We start from the raw sequence: 21705 nt of genomic DNA, 5'->3' as shown, positions 1-21705 counted from the left end.
GTGTAAGGGAGCCCAGGCTGGTGGAACAGGCGGGCTCAGTGGTACGTCAGTACATCAGGTGGCACCCTGAGGGGGCAAGGAGGGGGGAACTGGTCACATCTATATCTTGTGTATGTGTCAATTATTCTTATTCCCTTGGGCCAATCTAAAACAAAATCTTATAGGCAATCTGCAAAAGCATTCCATCTTTCTTCTTGGGTCATGATATTTGCTCTTTTCAAGTCTTTTGACAATAATTTTAAAATATGTGCAGTCATGTGTCACGTATTTTCTTGCAAAACTTTCCTAATCTTAGAAATATTGGCTGCATTGTTTATCACAAAATAAATTACATGGCATTTACTTCCTCTCACTCTTTGAGAAACACTAACAATTGTAGAACAGATGAATATGAACAACTGAAGATAAATGCTTGTTCCACAAGTAAACATTACTTCCCTCAGTAGCTACTGTAACACAATACAGTAGAACCTCAGAGTTATGAACTGACCAGTCAACCACACACCTCTCTTGGAACCAGAAGTACACAATCAGGCAGCAACACAGACCAAACAAACAAAAACAAATACGGTACTGTGTTAAACGTAAACTTTTTAAAAACTAAAGGGAAAGCAGCATTTTTCTTCTGCATAGTAAAGTTTCAAAGCTGTATTAAGTTAATGCTCAGTTCTAAACTTTTGAAAGAACAACCATAATGTTTTGTTCGAAGTTATGAACATTTCTGAGTTACAAACAACCTCAATTCATGAGGTTCTAGTGTAGGCTTGTTGTTAAACTTAAACCACACCTCTATAGTCACACACAGGCACTCAGTTTCTGAAGACACATATGCTATGCCTACAATAGAAGCACCAGAATATTACACTAGAACAGTGCTCCTAGTGTGGACGCAGATTATACCAGCCAAGTACCAACATAGCAAATACACCCTCCACAAAGGAAACAAAAGAGCAGATTTGCCAGTATAACTGCATCTCTACTAGGGCCTTCTGCTGGCACAGCTATGTCAATCAGGGACCATACCTCTTCAAGCTCCTGAGTGATATAGCTATACCAGCAGAAGTCTGTACTGTAGACCTGACCTTAGTCTTCTAGATTTAGGGCTTATCTACACTTACCGGGGGGTTGACGTGCGGTGATCGATGCATCAGTGGTCGATTTAGTGGGTCTACTGAAGACTCACTAAATTGACCGCTGATCGCTCTCCCGTCGACTCCTGTACTCCACCTGAATGAGAAGTGCAAGGCGAGTCGACAGGAGAGCATCTCCAGTCGACACAGCGTAGTTTGGAACCCGCAATAAGTAGATCTAAGTACATCGACTTCAGCTACGTTAGTCATGTAACTGAAGTTGCACAACTTAGATCAATCTCCCTCCTGTAAAGTGTTTCAAGAGAAGATATACAGTCAATACAAATCCTGACAGAGGAGTACAGCATGGTTGAAGCTTTTCAGCTTTCTTGAATTGTGGATGTTCAATATAGGTTTGGTCTATATTTGAAAGTTGTACTGGTGAAACTGCCTGTTATTGGTATGATTTTTTTACCAATATATTTACACTGCTACAAGCCTAGTGTGCATGCATTATACTGGTATAAAGGAGCCTTTTACTGGGATAGCTATTTCCCTTAAGACTGGTCTATACTACCCGCCTGAATCGGCGGGTAGAAATCGACCTCTCGGGGATTGATTTATCGCGTCCCGTCGGGACGCGACAATCGATCCCCGAATCGGCGCTCTAACTCCACCAGCAGAGGTGGTAGTAAGCGCCGCCGACAAAAAGCGGCAGAAGTCGATTTTGTCGCCGTCCTCACTACGGGGTAAGTCGGCTGCAATACGTCGAATTCAGCTACGCTATTCACGTAGCTGAATTTGCGTATCTTAAATCGACTCCCCGCTGTAGTGTAGATGTACCCTCAAAGTAGAGTATCTTTATACCAGTATAACTGCAATCACACTAGCCGAGTTATACCAGTATAATTATGTTGGTATATTGGTGAACCTGACAATAGTTGTAACACTGTTGTTCAAAGACCACTTGTCTTATGCTCACAAAAATGGTCTTATTGTTTCCTTGTACTCTGCCTGTATCCCTCTGGTGTCTTTTGTCTTATTCTAAGATAGTGCCTGTCCAAAGAGTGTCAATCTTTAGTTCTGTGTTTGAACAGCACCTAGCCCAATGGGTTTCTAGATCCAAGACCAGGACTCCTACGTGCTAAATTAATACAAATAATAATAATAAAATAATGGTTTAAATAATACAGCTTTCTAGAGTAGGAAAATGGGTTGGATCACAAATACATCAAAACACAGGCTTTTTGCTTATCCATTTTGTGTCTGAGTTTCTGTTATTGTCACACAAAGGTGTTAAGTCCATGTGATCAGTCTTACTGGGCAGAGATTAACACTTTCAGTGTCAAATTTTAGTAGAAAGTAAAATTTGAGATTTTAACACAGGTGACTATTAGTAAAACTCACTTGCGTTGAATGAACTGAATCATTTTGTGTGCCATACAATAAAAGTGGTATAAATATCCCATCAGCAGCAAGGGTGAAGAAGACTGAATTCCACTGAGATTTTAGAGATCATCATCATCATCTGTGTTTCAAAATATCTTGCATTACATGTATATACAAACATCTTGATTTTAAGAAGAAAATCTGACAACTGACGCGCTAATTTAAATAGCTAATCTCTGTTACAAAGACAAAATTCACCAAGAGCGTGTGTTTCAAGTGTTCATTCAACATTTATTGGCTGGGTTTTAGCGAGATAGGGGGGTTGTTTTTTACATTAAAAACAAATGGCTACTAGACAATTTAGCATACTTATTTTACCAAAAGACTTTCAGTTCAGTTCATTTGATTTTTCAAAGCCAGCATCCAAAACCAGAGCAAAAACGCCACCTAGTGTCATGTTTCTAAAAAATACAGGCTTAGCTATACTGGGAATTTTTGCACCTAGTATAAACATGCTGCACATGCAATCTTTATTCTGAAATTTATTAACGTTTTAGTGCGCGACCTGGGAACCTTAACATTCTTTTGAAGTAATTTTACATGCTTATACAATAGGATTTTTTTTTTTTTTTTTTTTTTTTTAAGTTGAAGGGAAAAGTCATGTCACAATGATTAAACACAGTTTGTTTTTTAAAGACACGATGGCATGGGACTTTTTCCTTGTCCTCACTTTCTCCTAGTGCTAACTTTGGTCCTCTCAAACAAGAACCTATAGTAAGAAACCTTTTCAACAGTGATTTGAATTTTACTGCTCATATTGATTAGATCATTTAGTTTCGCAAGCTATTGAACATTATCTACAATTAAATTCCTCATGCAACTAAGCTTGAATTTCATGCCCAGACTGTTGTAATACACTTCTTGCTATATTCCCAGTTTCGTCTTTCTAGTCTCTAGAAGCTATTCAAAGCAATGACACCCAACTTCCTGCATTTGAGCTTCCTCATATGTCACTCCATTATTTATTGGCTGCTCATTAAACTGAATTCATTTCAAGGTCTTACTACTAATTTCAGTTATGAAGTACACCCTCCTACTTTTATGGACTTGTTTCTATGAATTCTCCAATTGTTCATTAATATTCTGCCACTATTTATTGCTTCTCACATCATCCCCTTCATTTACAGTTAGCACGACACACAGCACATTCTCTCCTGAAAGAGCTACAGCAGTCACTCTATCCTATTTTTAAAATCTAAACCAAAGACTTTTCTTTCTTATTACTCTTTACTATGGTTTAGTTGTTTTAATGTGGAGAACCATGCTTTTTCTGAATGGTGTTATATACAGAAACATGTAATGAAGAATTCTCTACATTTAAAAAGCCATTAACATGGACACCATGTATCTGGCCACGCATCTCAGACTAATTCAAGGCCAAAGGAATTGCTTAATCTATCAGTATTAGAGAATTTGCTGTTATGATGCATTTTTCTGTCACTTTAATACCACCATCTGTTACATTTTTTAGGTTCTAGATCCGTGCTCTGAGCACAAGTCCTAAAGAGATTTGTTCCTCCTCTTCAAGGTGTTGCTCTTTTTTTTCCTATGGGAAGCAGTGTCACCAAAGAACTACTGTAAGAATTTTAGTTTTGAAGCCATGAAGAGTTGAGAGTTTTTAAAGGTACAGATTTATGAGAAGAAGATTAACAAAAAGGCAAGTTTTAATTATACTATTATTTGGTTACCACACTTTACAGCTACCTCAAGGTGTCACTCTCCTTCCTGCCTATACTTACAATACAGGTTGCTTCCTGAAGCTATTACATCAGATTACTATCCATAAAATTCAACTACAACAGATTAGTATCTAGATAACAGATCAAAGAAGATATGGAATTTCTCATGGAGCTTTGAGCCTAGTAAGATATAGGTCTGCTAACTGACTGAATTGAGGTATGCAGCCTCATGACTGCACACAGCCCTTTTGAGACAGGTCTGTGAGACAAAATTGGAACTGCTTGGTAATATTATATGGATACTGTATATTAACCTGATTATTGGAGTGTTTACCATACAATTTTGCTTAATGGGGGACTGCAAAGACAAAACAAGAAGGAAAATAAAGAATGGCTCAAGATAAGCTACCACTAAGGAAATATTTCAGGGACGTTACGTGACAACAGCCGAGCCATTGGCTGTAAGAACTCTGGCATGATCTTCTGCTAAGCCTACTGGACTGATTTAATCCAGAAAGACCAAAGCCCAAGAAGACAGAAGAATAAAAAACTATGGCAGTTCAGGGAAAGTAGACGGATATGAAGACACCTGCTGGGACATCTAAAGATGTTATGCCTGCTGAAGTTACATTCACAAGACTAAATCTTTAGGTAAGACAGTCATGCATACAGAATGTTGATTTTAAAATCCTTATTCTTTAAATGCTTTGTCCCTACTGTTGAAGCAAAATATATTTTGATGCTAAGAATGTTTTGTCACTGTATACTACTGGTCACAGGCTCCCAAAAGGAAGAACTGCAAGTCTCTGAACTCAGTCAGATGTGCTGGGTAAGCATGGTTAATCCACAAGGTACTGTAGCCCAGGGCTTGGACTCAGAGTGGGGCAAATGCAGACTTCCATACCAAGATATGTAAAAGGCATGAAGCCTGACACTTGCGGCAATGCACTGTGAAAGACCAGAAGAGGGACAGAGGTGCAGCTCTGTAACCATGACAGTCTATATTCAGATTTTCAGACAGACACATTCCCCACTGAACTACTAGGCAAGACTGAAAGTCTCCATACTGAGTTATACCTGCCTCTGGAAATTTCCATTACTTGCATCTGAAGAAGTGAGGTTCTTACCCATGAAAGCTTATGCTCCCAATACTTCTGTTAGTCTTAAAGGTGCCACAGGACCCTCTGTTGCTTTTTACAGATTCAGACTAACACGGCTATCCCTCTGATACTCTATCCCGATATAACACGAATTGGATATAACGCAGTAAAGCAGTACTCCGGGGCGTGGGGGTGGGGTTGGGGCTGTGCGCTCCGGAGGATCAAAGCAAGTTCGATATAACACGGTTTCACCTATAACACAGTAAGATTTTTTGGCTCCCGAGGACAGCGGGGTAGAGGTGTATCACAGGTAATACGCCATAATCTGAATCTATAACTACATGCAGTTCTGTTCGAAAATTGACTCCAAATGGCACTGAGGCTTCATATTTATTCTCAAGATTGCCAGTTCATATTTTTTCAATTTCCATGTGTCCGGCCCCATCCCCAACTACTAGTCCTGCAAGCCCAAAGTCAAGCTGAGTTCGTTCTTTCTAAGATTCATTCTTTCTTTCTTTCTGCAAGGTTTATTCTGATTTCAAATCACACATGTGCAAACTACAATTAAAATACTTTTACTATCCTGTTTCAAGTTTAAATATTATGCATCAAGAGGAACTCATATCACTTACTCTCTAAGTCAGATATGATGAGGTTGTCATGAAGTTTCACAGCTCGATGCTGCTCTACTTCATCTTCCAACTCGAAGATGGTTTCTTTCATGTCACTTCTTTCAGTCTCTTTTTCTTCCAGCTCTGCCCGAAGCTTTTCTAGAGTCATATTGAGATCCTCAATTTGCTTCTTGGCTTCTTCTTGGAAGATTCTGTATTCATCTTCAACCTGAAGAAAAACCATTAAATGACCATAATGAATTCAGGACAAAGATGAACTCAAAATAAAAATTGGTTGCATTTCACTGCCACAGCCATCATCCTTAAAATATTTTTTAAAATCTCATAAGAACTAAATTTAATATCAAGAAGTGTTATGTGAATTGAGAAGCTTTATGTGAATTCATTAGGAGTTGCTATATCTGGACCAAGGTGTGATATGTGATACGTAACTTTTGGCTGCACTGCAACTATCAAGTTGGACCACTTTCACAGTTAAGCTCTTATTTCCGAGCTGAATTTATTTCAGAATCTACCAAGCATCCCACCACATGACAAGTGAAGCAGTAACAGAATAATACTGAATCACAAACTGAAATGAGAAGCAGCCAAAAAAAATGAGTAATTTCCCCCCATCCCACGCACACAAACGTGATTGCAAGAACAAGGTTTAAGCCCTGAGCTAATCTTTTAATCATTTTATGCCAATTATTGAGAAAGAATATTATAGTACAATAGATGAGGCACCGCCTCGGTAAATCAGCTATAAATTATTTACACCTGCTTAAGGATGTCCCACAATGGCAATATTTAAAAACCAATGATTTGCTTAATTCCAACTCAGGTTTTTTCCCCTTAAAAATGTGTCATTTATACGAGTAATCCAGTACAACTGAGTTTAGGTGTAAAAAGCTTCATAAAAGGATACACTTTTTTTGTACATGAGATCCAATAGAAAAATCTTGAATACAGGGACATTCTGGCAAAGCTCATAACTGGTCACATACCTCCAAGGAACAAATTGAAAAACTGTAATGAACAGTAGAGGGAGGCTTGGAGGTTTATATATATATAAAATATAGAATGATAATTGTTTGAACACTACCTTAGCAATGGCATCCTGCAATCGATTGGCATCATTGCGAGTGAGAGCCAGCTCTTCCTGCAGACTGCTGGCCAAAGTCTCTGCTTTTTCCTTGTCCAGCCTGACACTCTCCAGCAAATCTTGTATATCTGATTTATCTCCAGAGTTGTGTATAGAATACAGTTCACTCACTTTTTGCTTTTCATGCTCTAGCTGAGCCTTTAGCCTGTTCATCTCAATCTGGTCACTGGCTACTGTGGCTTTGTACTCCTCTAAGGTGGCTGCTAATGCTGCCTTATTTTTCTGCTCTGACTCAATAATTCGTTCCATGTGGTGGTTCCGTTCTTTCAGTGCCCCTATAATTTCTTGGGCCTCCTTGTTATCTTGCTCTGCCATCTTCAAAGTGTTGCTCAGATGCTGCTGGACACCCAGCAGTTGCTCTCGTTCAAAACGAGCATTCTCAGCAAGGTCCATATAACGTTGCTCTAACTCCATATACCTCCCACTTTTCATATCTTCATCAATAACATAGGAGATGTGATGTTCATCTAAAAGGGAGCGAAAATATTCAATCTGTCGGCTGAAGTGTTCTAACTTGTCACTCTGCTGGCACAAGGATTCCATAAGAATTACCTTTTCTTCTCCAAGTCTTTCATTCTCACTGTTCAGCTCTTGAGTTATTTGTTGTAAATCTGCAAGTTCCTGAAGTGTTGCTTGAAGCTCCTCAGCTGTACTATGCTGGTTCTCTTCCATCTGGTGTATCCGTTCTGTCAGACAAGCTACAGAAACTTCACTTGCATTGCCACTGCTTCCTTTCCTAGATCTTTCTATGCTTGGTACTCCTTCAGACTCTGAAGACGATGGAGCATCTAAGGCATCATCACTTGATGTAAGTGGCTGATAAACTTCACTGCACTCACTGTCTAAATTATCCATGGAGTTACTATGCTGATTGTCCATTAAGGTGTTTTCGTCCTGACTCAACAAATCTTCCATTGAACCAGGAGCAGAACCTTCCACTGAAGATGTAAGAGTGCCACCACCATCGCTGTGGTTACCAGTTGTGATCTCTGGGCTCAAAGATTGGTAGCCAAAGAGTTTCTCAGAGTTGTCTAGCCTTTGTTCCAAAGAAAAGCCCAATGCATTTAATCTGTCCTTCAACATTCGATTCTCATTCTTCAATTGGTTGAGCTCTTCTCGGATGGCAGTGTTTTGCTCTTGTAACACTAATAATGTAGACTCTACATCAGTTGGCTGGTGAACAACAATGGCCTCTTTTTCCTCAGACTTCTCATCACTCTCATGCTGATCTTCATTAAGGCCCAGCTGAGCACGCATATCTCTGAGTTCATTCCTCAAGTGTAAAATCTCCACATCTTTAGTTTTTGCTAAAGTCAGAAGATCTTTCACTTTAGCTTCCAAAGCAGCTTTGTCACTGATTTGATTGTCCGATTTGGATTTACTCATCCGAACATCAGACTCTGGATTAGTACGACTACGGGAGCGTTTTGCCAGAATGGTATCATTAGTCCCCTGTCCTGTCAAAGGCAGTTTTTTGCTTTGGTTCAGACGGGAACGATCGCGGATTCTTTCCCTAGAAGAGCTAGATTCTTTATTTCCAGATGAAGTGCTACGCTTGGCTGTGGAGCTTGTACCTATATGTTTTTAAAAATTTAATTTTAATTCATTTAAAAAAATCAGCAATGTGAGTACATGTATGAAATTACATATATAAGACTATATATTTTGCTATTATAAAATGGCTGCCATTCTAAACCACATTTTTGAAAATGAAATATGTAATCTATTTATGAGAGTCTCAAAAAGGTTTAAACATTCTTTATAGTGTCTAAAGACATGTTAAGCCCACCCCCCAAAACAAGGATTTAAAAACCTACTGTTTGCAAGAGGGAAAGAGATTCTCCCCCAAAGTTTCTAATAAATTGTATAAAAAATGAAGAGTAACTATATGTAAGATACTTGATATTCTCTCTAAGTTCACAGATACATCTTCATTTTTAGGTGTGGGAACACAGTTCCCATTTGAGTACTTTTTATAAACATGTATATTCTGATCCAAGAATGAAATCAGAGTATTTAAATATTCTCACCATCAAATTCAATTTCTCACCATTCTCACTCAGAAATGCTGAAGCAGAGAGCAGGATCATCACTTCTTTACTTCAACGTGACTTACAATTTTATTAACTTTACTGAGCCCCAAAACTAGCAATTGGATAACAAACATATTTCTACTAATTGTGTTGTGATAAACACTACGGAATGTCACATCTGCCTGAAGGCTTTACAAAATTCTCTCTCCTTAATTACGTACATCAGTAGAGATTACTACCTTAACACAACACCCAGTATTGAAGATATTCATCCCTTATCTAAAACCTTTAATGCCCAAAGTAGGGATTATTTTAGCAGCATAAGTCTACACTAGCTGTTGGTCCCAGAGAATACCACTACAGAAAAAGCTAAATGACCAATATAAAAAATAGTATATGTAAGGATTTGCAATACAAGGATTATCAATACAAACTGTGTGAGACAGGTCATTGGCAGAGTGCTCTATTTGGCCTGGCCTTTGCTGAGCTCTTCGTTAGGTGCTTTGGTCCCTGCCTATGGAAGAGTTGCAATGGTTTCATAACAAAAAAAAAAAGCCAAGGAAACAACCCTTTGAGGCTAATATCTCCTTGTACCTGTAATAGTCTTGGGCTTATTCTCCAGGCTGTTCATGGTGGTCCCTGAAGCTGAAGATGCTGTGGATGTGCAGGTGCTCTTCTTTGCCTTCACACCATTGGTCATAGTCACCCCACCACCAGCCATTCCCGCTAAAAGGTCATCATTACTTTTTGTCTGAAAAGGGAAAAGGATATTAACATGACTTGATATGAAGTGCAGGACCGGAAATGTTAACTAATCAAAGCTGCTGTTATTACAAAATATATTTTAAGATCTAAAAACACATTCAATACATTGTTGCTTAGATAACACGCACTATTAGTCCATCCACTATTTGAGACACAAGGTGAGTGAGGTGTGTCATTAAATATCAGCTTAATGAGTTCAGTCTGATCTGGAACCAAAAAAATTATGAACCATAATAATTGTATGATTAATTACATGGTGTCACTACAGGTTGGTGTTTTAGTGCCTTAACTGTGCATTTCCAAACCTTAATATGTTTGGATTTTTTTAAGTTTAACTTTAACTGAGTGTTCTGGGTTTATATAATGATGTATGATAAATTACATCACCTCTATTTAGGTATTTTAACTAAGGCTGTCGATTAATTGCAGTTAATTCATGCAATTAACTAAAAAAAATTAATCGTGATTAATCGCAGTTTTAATCACATAATTAAGCAATCGAATATCAATGGAAATTTATTAAATATTTCAGATGTTTTTCTACATTTTCATATATATTGTATTCTGTGTTGTAATTGAAATCAAAGTGTATATTTTTATTATAAATATTTGCATTGTAAAAATGATAAATGAAATAGTATGAGGTGAATTGAAAAATACAAGTACTGTAGTGTAATCTTTGTTGTGAAAGTGAAACTTACAAATGTAGATTTTTTTTTGTTACATAACTGCACTCAAAAACAAAACAATGTAAAACGTCAGAGCCTACAAGTCCACTCAGTCCTACTTGTTGTTCAGCCAATCGCTAAGACAAACAAATTTGTTTACATTTACAGGAGATAATGCTGCCCTCTTCTTATTTACAATGTCACCACAAAGTGAGAACATGGCACTTTTGTAGCTGGCATTGTAAGAAATTTACGTGTCAGATATGCTAAACATTCATATCCCCTTCATGCTTCGGCCACCATTCTAGAGGACATGATTCCATGCTGATGACGCTCATTAAAAAAACAATGCGTTAATTACATTTATGACTGAACTCCTTGGGGGGAGAACTGTATGACTCCTGCTCTATTTTACCTGCATTCTACCATATATTTTATTGTTACAGCAATCTCAGTTGATGAGCCAGCACATGCTCATTTTAAGAACACTTTCACTGCAGATTTGACAAAACACAAAGATAGCTACAGCACCCAGCCCAAGAGATAAGAATCTGAAGTGCTGTCCAAAATCTGAGAGGGACGAGGTGTGGAGCATGCTTTCAGAAGTCATAAAAGAGCAACACTCCGATGCAGAAACTACAGAACCTGAACCAAAAAAAAGAAAATCAACCTTCTCCTGGTGGCATCTGACTCAGATAATGAAAATGAACACGAGTCGCCCGAACTGCTTTGGATTATTATCAAGCAGAACCTGTCATCAGCATGGACGCATGTCCCCTGTAATGATGGTTGAAGCATGAAGGGACATATGAATCTTTAGCGCATCTGGTACGTAAATATCTTGCGATGCCAGCTACAACAGTGCCATGAGAATGCCTGTTCTCACTTTCTGATGACATTGTAAACAAGAAGCGGGCAGCATTATCTCTTGCAAATGTAAACAAACTTGTTTGTCTGAGCGATTTTTGAAAGCAGTTTTGAATGTAAATTTAATTTTTGAATGCAGTTTTTATTTTTATTTAATTCTACATTTGTAAGTTCAACTTTCATGATAAAGAGATTGCACTACAGTACTTGTATTAGGTGAACTGAAAAATTCTATTTCTTTTGTGTTTTTACAGTGCAAATACTTGTAATCAAAAATAAATATAAAGTGACCTCTGTACACTTTGTATTCTGTGTTGTAACTGAAATTAATATATTCGAAAACGTAGAAAACATCCAAAAATATTTAACTATGGTATTCTATTATTGTTTAACAGTGCAATTAATTGCAATTAATTTTTTTAATCATTTTTTTTAATTGCTTGACAGCCCTAATTTTAACTTAAATTACTGTTATGTTCTCAATCTTAACTCCAGCTAAACAACTTTTGTCTGGGAATCTTTATTAACCTTCACAAAAAAATACAGAAGACTCCAATAAATGTAAAGGTGAGATGACACATTTTCTATGTGAAGACGACAGCATGCCAGAGGCTTCATAGACAACACCATAAATGATAAAATTACATAGATACGTTCCTTTTAAAATGACAGTTGCTTACTGATATTTTAACTCCCTCAGACATATAAATCGCCAGCATGCCTTTAAGTCTACAAACTACAACCTTCCAGCTTCTCCTACATATGGGAACACTTGAAAGATGTACATAGTTTTATTTCACACAGCTGGCATGATGACAACCGCACAAGAATGAGTCACTCAACTATGTCACTAAAACCTAGCTAAAACCCTTAAGGTGCAACAACTCTCAGTCACCAGTTAAGAAGGGAATTTCTTGCTGTGCCTAAGATGCGTGTAATTGACATAATACTTTTTAAAACTGTACACTTGAGTTGCCTGAAGTGCTGCTGATAAAAAGAGAAAATTGTAAACACACAGTAGGCCAAATCCTTTCAGAGATAGATAGATCATTCTCTTCTTTGTTTTGATTAGAGGTATGACAGCTGGAAACTCTTGATGAGTAAGCTACACACCACAGTCAGAAGTACATGCCAGTCAGCTCTTAAAAGGACGGTTGTCGATGACACTGGACACTATTCAGAATGGTTACGTATCACATGATGGTTTTGTATTAAACAGGATGCAAGATACAAACAATGTTTTGTCAGGAATCTATTTCTAAACATAAGATTATGTGCAGATTCATCAGCTGGGGAGAGAAAATAAAGTCCCAAGTACAAGGCACTTCACACATCCCAGTATTCAAGGCTCATTTTATTGTCAAAACAACATCCCAAAACAAACATCACAAAATTCCGCGTAGTATCTATCCAAGACTTTTCTAATTTCTATCAGCTGGTAGGGGAGAGGAACACCCTTTGATTTCGGTAATCCTGTCTGGTTAATTTGGAGACCCTTGGACATGGATCTCCCTGATCGTGGGTCTCGCCTGTCTGCCACCCATCTAAAGCTGGGTCTACACTACCCGCCTGAATCGGCGGGTAGAAATCGACCTCCCGGAGATTGATTTATCGCGTCCCGTCGCGACACGACAATCGATCCCCGAATCGACGCTCTTACTCCACCAGCGGAGGTGGGAGTAAGCGCCGTCGACGGGAAGCCGCAGAGGTCGATTTTGCCGCCGTCTTCACAGCGGGGTAAGTCGGCTGCGATACGTCGAATTCAGCTTCGCTATTCACGTAGTTGAATTTGCGTATCTTAAATCGACTCCTCCCTGTAGTGTAGATGTAGCCTAAGAGGCAGGAAATATTATACCTGGCTTCCTGTAAGTCACATGCTTGCTCCCAGTGATGTTCCCTGAGACTACACCATTCAATTTTAAAGGGCTCAGGGGACGTGATGGGCACATATGCTCCAAAGACTGGTGCCTTGTTATGCTGAGAGTAAGGAGAAACCTACAAGACAAATAAGAAGATGGAAGGTAGGAGCAGCACACACCAGTTGGGCTGAAGGTCCATTCCAGACACAAAATGGAGAAAGCATGGAAAACTACAGGAACAGTGTGGCTGCATGGATTGGACACCAGTCACCAACGTTAAGTATACCAATCAGGCAGTCTCTTAAAAGTAATATAGTCCTCTCAATTCCCCACTGAAGTATCCCTCTTTAAAAATTCCAACTGAAATTTCTCATCTTGACACAGAGCTTATCACATCCTACCACCACAGTCAAAGAAAGTCATTCAAGAGCAACACATGACACTCCCTGTCTGAGAGAGTAATTAATGATGCCCAGTGGAAGGCAGCTCAGTGCCCACTCTGCCCTTTTTACAGAGAAGTCAGGAAAGTTAAGTTTCACAAGGTGCATTGCCTTCCACCATGGTACATATAAACACATCAAAAGCAGCAATATTTAATGACCACAGCATTAGTAATCTCTCATTCTGTCCTGCATTGTGTAACTACTGAAATTCTCTTCAGTCACTGAGAGATTATGAATCCCAGTTTTCCACTGCATCAATATACTTATTCTAAAATTCTATCCTTCCAAATCCTTTACTGTCCAAAAAAAATCAAGGCTATTAGAGCTTACCTTCAGCAGGGATGTTGATGTTCCAGTTTTTGAGAGTTTTGTTACTGCAGACACTGAGGAGCCGTTTTCTGGTTTGATTTTTTCTATTGTTTGAGTTTTATTTATCCCGGGCACTTTGGGCACTGAGCCAACAGACCTGCTTGCTTTCTTCATTCTGGGCTGTCTCTTTGTGATGCATTTACAAACAAATCTGTGAACACAAAAACAAGTTAGAGAAGTGTTAAATACAAGACAAGTAAGATGTAATATAGTTCTTTGAATGATTTGTTTAAAATCAGTACCACAATGATAAAACAAGCATAAGCCAGAGCCAAATGGTATGCACATGATTGAGGAAGAAGAGTAGAGAGATTTTTGCAAAAAATTAAATGTTCAAAGCAACTGGACTCCCAGATTATATATAAAAAATATCTTCAAAGTCTCTTCCCACAAATAGCATTGAACAGATGGCATTTTATAAATGACCCACATAATCCTGCCTCCTTACCAGCAAAAACAAGGCTCATCAGGATAGTGATGTTTTTGATCTCTGACTGAAGGGAAGAAAAATACAATAGGAGTACTCTCTACCAACCACCTGATAAATTATTATCAACACTGGCCTTAGGGAAAGAGAATTTTCTATCTGCCAAGCTGAAAGGAAAGTGCTGCAAAAATTCTGGCAGTTAGAAAGGAAAGACCTGTTAATATATAAAATTCAATGCTTGAAAATCCACTCTCCCTCTAAACAGTTGTGAAGAGAAAGTGGTCTCTGGCTTGCGTGGAGGTCCAGTCATGTAGAGTTTAGAAGAAATTATGTTCCTAGTTCTTATTAGGAAGATTTCCTTCTGAATGGGAGCCAAACATAAAACAGTGCATTACTGTCTTCCTGAGTTTGCAGATAGGCCACTTCAATGCTTCTGTCGCTGCTCATAGTCTTTTGTTGCTTGTGAAAGCGATCAGTTTCACTACTGCAATTCCCAATATGTTGAGAGCATATGAGAATTCCAATTTCACCCTCTGGGGCATGACAAACCTATGAGTAGCAGGGGCGGTGAGCACTACTGCTGTTCACAAGGGCTGACAACTCAAAATAGAGACTGAGGGAAAGGCAGAATAATGGAGATCCACCACTCTCACCAGCCAGGGAGCTGGGTGAGGATTAGAAAAGGAGGGAACATTCTTACTCTTTCAAGAGCCAATTAGTGATAAAAATAGCTATTACTACTCATCTCTCCCAGTCAAAAGACTCTGGAATGGAAGAAGAGAAGGAAAAGAAAGCTTCCACTCCCGTCAGGCAGCCATAAAGTTAAGGGAATAAGGGAAGTAAGTGTTCAGATTGTCTCATTATCTAGTGCTTACAGGAAATATGGAACAAGAACATCTCTCTCCCTCCTTCTACAAAAAAAGGGCATTTGAAAGACGCGAATGGTTAGATGTGATTCAGAGTGTGGAGAAATGCTGCATATAAATGCAGTGATCATGACTACTAACAACATTTAAAAACAATGCACTACTCCCCTCTCTCAACATGCACACAAACAACTTTTTAAATTTAATTTCTTACAACTTAAAAACCTTTACATATTATTTGGATGCATTCAAATCTGTAGATACTGTTAGCAGCAGCACTTTTCATTTTTAAACTACTGAAATTTATTACAACTGACCATTCTGACTGAAGTGTACTTCTAGTCCCATGGCAATTACATGTGATCAGCAAATAGAAAGTAAGAGGAATTTGCAACTAAATGGTTGTTTATAAACTAAAGCTTCCTCCTGGTCAACCATTTGGTATGGCTGATTACAGCAAGATTCTTCTCCCATCCCTGAATTTGAACATTTTAGTTTGGCCATTTTTGAAGGATCAGAAAGCCAAAAAAGCTTTCAACTACCACCACATTTGTGCAACAAATTTTGCTCCGTTTTACAGACAGCATTATGTAATCAATGAAAGACCTTTCAGAATGAATATGCACCAGACAGAAGAATTCAAGGGACATATATATTTTTTAAAAATTACAATTTCAGGGTAAAACCTACAGATACTACGGCCTTCTCAACTTTACATTTTTTACCAGTGATTTATAATTGCTACAAGCGCCTTGTTTGATCTGTAGGTGGAGACTGAAACTAATCTGAATCAACAGTCAAAGTTAACCAAGACATATGGACCTTGCCAATTCCTCAGACTGCATTAAACCCTACCCTTTAAATACTCAGAGCTAAGATCAAGTTATTACACCTACATTTGTCATTTATCAAGTAATAATTTGCAACTATTTAAAATATGACAAATATTAACTACATATGCACATTCAAGATGAGAAACATTCTTATCCTTTCATTTATGACAAAAGATTGTGCTTTATTAAATTGTGGAAAATATATGGCACAGGCAAAAATCAAGGTGTGAGGATAATTATTTCTTGAGCAAGCTTTTGCACTATGATGAAGTATGGGATCTCTTCTTATAATTTTGTTTATTGTTCTGAAGCATACAAGCTTCGCCTGTGTACCTGTAAAACAGGTTGCAAGCAAAATTCAAGTTATATCTTGATTTAAGACAAGCGCCTTATACAGCCAATATCTCATTGCTCTAATGAAATCTAGAGTACCTTCTGTGGTGGTAACAAAAGAGCATGTGAAAGATATAATTTCATGTTATTAGCCTTTCCTAAGAATGGTTAGGAAGAAATGAACAATTTAAAAACAAGGAAACTGACAGGATGAGCCTTAAGGGACTGCTAATCTATTTAAAAAAAAAAAAAACTGGTTAATCTGGTCTCTTTTGAAATTAAAATAAATGTAAAGTTTGAATACCTATTCAAAATGTGTTAGTATTCCCATCCCAAATTGTGTGGGTCTTTCTGTAGCCAATGCCCCTTTCAGATTTACAACATTCTGGATTTTACTATTTGTATATAATTACATAGCAAATAAAGTTACCAGACTAGACTAAAAAAAGATACGCATATAGGCTGTCAAAACATTTTCACAGAAAGATGCAGTTTAGACTTTCTGAATTTGAATTATGGCTTAATCCTGCCCTAAAGTAAATGGGAGCTTTGTCACTGACTTCAATAGGCGTAGGATCTAGCCCTAGGAGAGCAAATATAACAAAATAAAGTATCTGTTCAACGTCAGATTAGTCCTTATTCATAGTGAAGTTCAGAGAAAACATATTGCTGTAATTTTCATTAAAAAATTACTAGTATATGCTCCAAGAATAGCAACTACATGACCAAAGTAATGCAACTAAATATTTCTACAGTATTTGGAAAGAGAACTTTACACCCAAAAAAATAAATACCTTCAGATAGGACTCAAAAAATTACACCCTTCAGATCAAGGATCATGCCTGCTTCTATAATCATACAGTGTCTGGCACAATGGTGCCCCAGTCCTAGTTGGGGCCACTGGTTATTATTATAATATTGAGTATTAATGAAAACTGTTTCAAAACATTTTATGTCAATAAAAATCGCATGTAGATTAAAAATGTCATTGGATAAGCACAGATTCCTTTTTCAACATAAAAAAAGAAAAATACTTAAAACAAGAACCTGAAATTATTTTTACTCGCTTTAGATTTGAAGTAAGAGAGATAAAAATGAATTTATTATGTAAATATTGTCTTAGCCAAAAACTCAAATACTAAGTTTCAGTGCAACACTACTATTTAAAAATGGCAGTTAAAAATCCTTCCAAAACATTTTATAATAGAAAGACAGTTATGATGCTCTAAGTACCCAAAGACTGCACTCAGATAGGAATTCAAGACTAACAAGTTTCAGAGCGTACTATGAAAAGCACATGCAGGCACTTTGCTATTATCTTTAAAGGATCAAAACTTGCAACATCCCCTTCTCATGAAGGGAACTGAAAATAAAAATGTCTACTTACCCATTTTTTATTCTTTTAGATGTAAATCAGAATCTAGTGTGGATTTAGCAATGAACGAAAAAATGCTCTGAGAGAGAGAGAGGCAAGAGGTATATAGCTAAATCCAAAGTGACATCATAGGATGAGGCAACAGAGGGTCCTGTGGCACCTTTGAGACTAACAGAAGTATTGGGAGCATAAGCTTTCGTGGGTAAGAACCTCACTTCTTCAGATGCATTACTGGTGAGGTAAGAAGTGAGGTTCTTACCCACGAAAGCTTATGCTCCCAATACTTCTGTTAGTCTCAAAGGTGCCACAGGACCCTCTGTTGCTTTTTACAGATTCAGACTAACACGGCTACCCCTCTGATCATAGGATGAGATTTTTGTTTGTTCATTAATGTTGCACTAAGAGAGAGTGTCAACACCAAGCATGAATAATGAACTAGGGCATAAATCACAACAAAAAGGAAGACTAAAACAAGCCAAAAATAATCACATCAAATAAGTTAGTGTTAGCAAGAGAGGGAAAGAACAAGTCACAATAAGCAGAATGTGAACAGTCATTCTAACCTGTACCCTTTGCCAGACTTCTCTTTCAACAGAACACATACCGCAGAAAACTAAAACCAATAGTGTGTTCTCTCTGCATCTGTCTCCACTAGAACAGTTAGTTCTACACTTTTATATCAGCTGCAAATAAAACTCCAGAAACATTTTTAAAATGCTTTGCCCAATAAGAAGGCACGACTCTGTACTACAAACTGATATGGTAAGGCTGCCCAACAGCATGAGATTCTTTCAGAGTTACTGTTTGGACATCAATTAAAATGTTCCATTCCAGAAATCTGTAAATGAGTAGGGGAGGGGCATCTTTCCCTATGAATACTAAAAGTATGTTACTTATAGCTTAACAAGTGATTTATTTCAACAGTTCTTGGTTTTGCTGCTGTAATCACATCTCATCCATTTTATTATACAAGATTACTCATGTCAATCATGCCATTATAGGAGAACCTTGGAAAAAAGTGCCCGAGATATTCCTTTGCCTAGTGAACAAAATATCACATCTTCTATGTATGAAATGAAATAAGTTATTGAACAATAGTTCTAGCTACATAAGAACCATTAAGACAAAGGCAGAATGGCCTTTTCATGAGAATTCCATGAATCACAGCAGAAAAAAAAATAGAGACTACCCAAATTCCACTGAGTATATTAACAGTATCTTATGAAAAGTCCAAGAAGAAACAAATTATAAAACACCTACCAAATACAAAGGGTCACAGAGCTTCCCAAGCCATTAAGGGTGCTGGCCCCACTATACTGTTGACTCTTGAGGGAATTCTGTGCCAAAAAAAAAAAAAAATCTGCGCCAAAAAAATAAAAATTCTGCAAATTTTGTCAATAAATAAATGTGGAGGCTCCAGCATGGCAGTGGGGAGCACAGACCACTGGCTGCATGGAGGTGGGAGATCACCCTGCAGCTCCCTGCTCTCCCCCAAAACAGACTCAGCAGTGAGGCTGCACCTGACAGTGCAAGGGCCAGGCCTGCCCCAGAAACACCCCAGGGCCCTGGCTCTCTGCACCAGGCAGGCTCAGCCCAGCAGGATCCAAGTGTGGGGAGGATCCAGGTGTGGGGTGAGAGGGTTCTATGTGGGGCAATCTGGGTGCAGGTGGTTCAGTGAGGAGTCCGGACAATTTGGATGCACAGGGGCAATGGGAATCTGCAGGGGGTCCAGGTGAAGGTGGTTAGGGTTGAGTATGGGGGTGGGGTCTGGATGTGGGGCAACTCACTCAGCAGGGGTGGGTCTGGGTGCTGTGGGAGTGGGGCTTGGTGGGATGGGGGTCCAGGTGCAGCTGGTTGGGGCTCAGTAGGGTGGGAGGGAGGCAGGATGCTCATTGGGGTGGTCCAGATGCATAGGGGGTAGGGTTCGTTGGGGTGGGAGTTTGAGTGCGGAAGGCTAAGCGAGGGTGGCCTGGGTGCAGCAGTGGGAATCGGCGGGGGAGGTCCGGGTGCAGGGGGTGATCTCAGTGAAGGGGTGGAAGTTAGCAAGGAGGGACAAGGGATTGATCTGACCTGGCCCTGGCTCCCAGTGGGTCTGACTCAGCCCTGGCTGGGCCATCCCAAGCCCCGTCCGCCCAGCAGCGATTTACCTATCCACCAGCTGCTTCAGGTGCCTGAAACGACTTGCCCATGCTGCCGGGGAGGGGCATGTGACCGCTCTTATTGCTTCCCTTTGTTTCCTTGTCAGAAAGTATTTTTTCTGTGGGGAAGCAAAGAAATCTGCAGTGGACAGGAATTCTGCATATGTGCACTGGTGCAGAACTCCCCCAGGAGTAACTGTCATTTCATATGCACATCCACACATTCCCTGCCCCAACAGCCATTCACCTCTAGCAGTGTAAAATTTCAAAATAAACAATTAAGGACAAACTGTGGCCAACTGAGCAGTCACAGAAGGCCACTGAGGTGGGGGAAGGAAAGTCTAGGCACAGGAGGTTTTGCAGCCCCCTTCACAATAGAGAGCCACATTCTGCTGAAACTCCCCATGCAGGAACATAGACAGGAATTTCTGGGCAAACTATGCGCCTCCCAGTGAATTGATATACAGGCAGTCCTCGGACTTATGACACAACTGGTTCCTGAAAATTGTGTTTTAAGTTGAAACATTGTAACTTGGAACCGCAACACACTCCAATCTGGGACTTAGCATTGTAAAGTCTAAACCAATTGCTGTAAGTTGAATCAGGGGGTCAATTCAGAAACATCACAAGTGCCATTCATCATAAGTCGAATGTAGTAAAGTCAAGGACTGCATGTACTACACACAAATGCAATGAATTCCAGCTCTTAGTGCTGTTGCAGATGTAGCTTATACTTTCAGCCCATGAGCTCCACAAGTACTTTGAACCTTGCCTCTAGGTAGAGAGACAGGGAAGGAAGAAACTCTCATCATTTCTGGGCTCCCTAGAAGTTCATGTAGTTTCTTTTTAATGGGTTTGTACAGGGAACCAGGACTTCAGAAAATACAAATTAAGAATGAAGTGTCTGAACTCCTACTTATTTTGGGGGCACAAACTAAAAAGTACATTTCTCTATAAACTGTGGAATAATCACTGCGCAAAAACTAGACGCTATGCACCCTGATTTCCTTACTCCTTGTTTGGAGAAAATTTAAGCCCCATGTCCCTGTGAGCAATGTTTAACGGCTGCTAATACTTAGCATTCCAGACAAGTGATAGAAACATTCACAAAAGGACTGCCTAGCTTATGATGAACTATGTTCTATCTTTTAATAAAACAAAATAATTCATTCTTGTTTTTAAGATGGTATTATAATTTAACTAGCGGGTATTTCAAGACACTGTGGAAAAAAAACAGTGACTGCTTCTAGTTAACTCAAATTCTGCCATTAAATAGTTCAGCTAATTTTTCTGGAAACTGAATTTCAAAATACAGAATGCTCACACAAGGATTCCAAATGTATATTATTTTAAAACAAATTTAAGATGATTGTATCCCTATAACACCTTTGTAGATAGGAAGTGCACCAGTAGAAACTATTACAGAAGGCTTCCTTTTGTTTCTGAATGGATTTTCCAAGAAAATTTGATAGGGAACACTAACAAATCCATTTCTTGCAGGAATTAAAATTAGAGATGAGGAAAAAATTCCAAGTGAGTTAATGGAACTAAGGAACAATTATTACTCAAAAGTGCTACAATAGTGACTTAGAATATAGTCCACAGTACAATACTAGTATACAGATTTGTAGGTGTATTTGAATGCATATATAAGC

At 38.7% G+C, this 21705-nt stretch overlaps 1 protein-coding gene across 4 annotated transcripts in view; it reads right to left on the bottom strand.

Moving 5' to 3' along the window:
* Positions 1 to 21705, bottom strand: part of SPECC1L (sperm antigen with calponin homology and coiled-coil domains 1 like) — a 102397-nt gene that overhangs the window by 68623 nt on the left and 12069 nt on the right. The window contains exons 1-5 of one of the 4 annotated variants that reach the window (XM_054006058.1): positions 17925 to 17997; positions 14040 to 14229; positions 9702 to 9858; positions 7015 to 8648; positions 5931 to 6138 (exon numbers count right to left, since the gene is read on the bottom strand). In XM_054006058.1, coding sequence (XP_053862033.1) covers positions 5931 to 6138; positions 7015 to 8648; positions 9702 to 9858; positions 14040 to 14192 — 2152 coding nt within the window. In that variant the 5' untranslated portion in view covers positions 14193 to 14229; positions 17925 to 17997. Of the gene's footprint in view, positions 1 to 2477; positions 2497 to 5930; positions 6139 to 7014; positions 8649 to 9701; positions 9859 to 13262; positions 13403 to 14039; positions 14230 to 17924; positions 17998 to 21705 lie in introns of those variants that run through there. The other 3 variants (XM_054006059.1, XM_054006057.1, XM_054006061.1) reach the window with 3 other exon arrangements.

Source organism: Malaclemys terrapin, chromosome 16 (genome assembly GCF_027887155.1).
Source record: "Malaclemys terrapin pileata isolate rMalTer1 chromosome 16, rMalTer1.hap1, whole genome shotgun sequence".
Taxonomy (NCBI): Eukaryota; Metazoa; Chordata; order Testudines; family Emydidae; genus Malaclemys; species Malaclemys terrapin.
The sequence above is the reverse complement of the archived record's forward strand: the minus strand, read 5'-3'. Positions and strand labels throughout refer to the sequence as shown.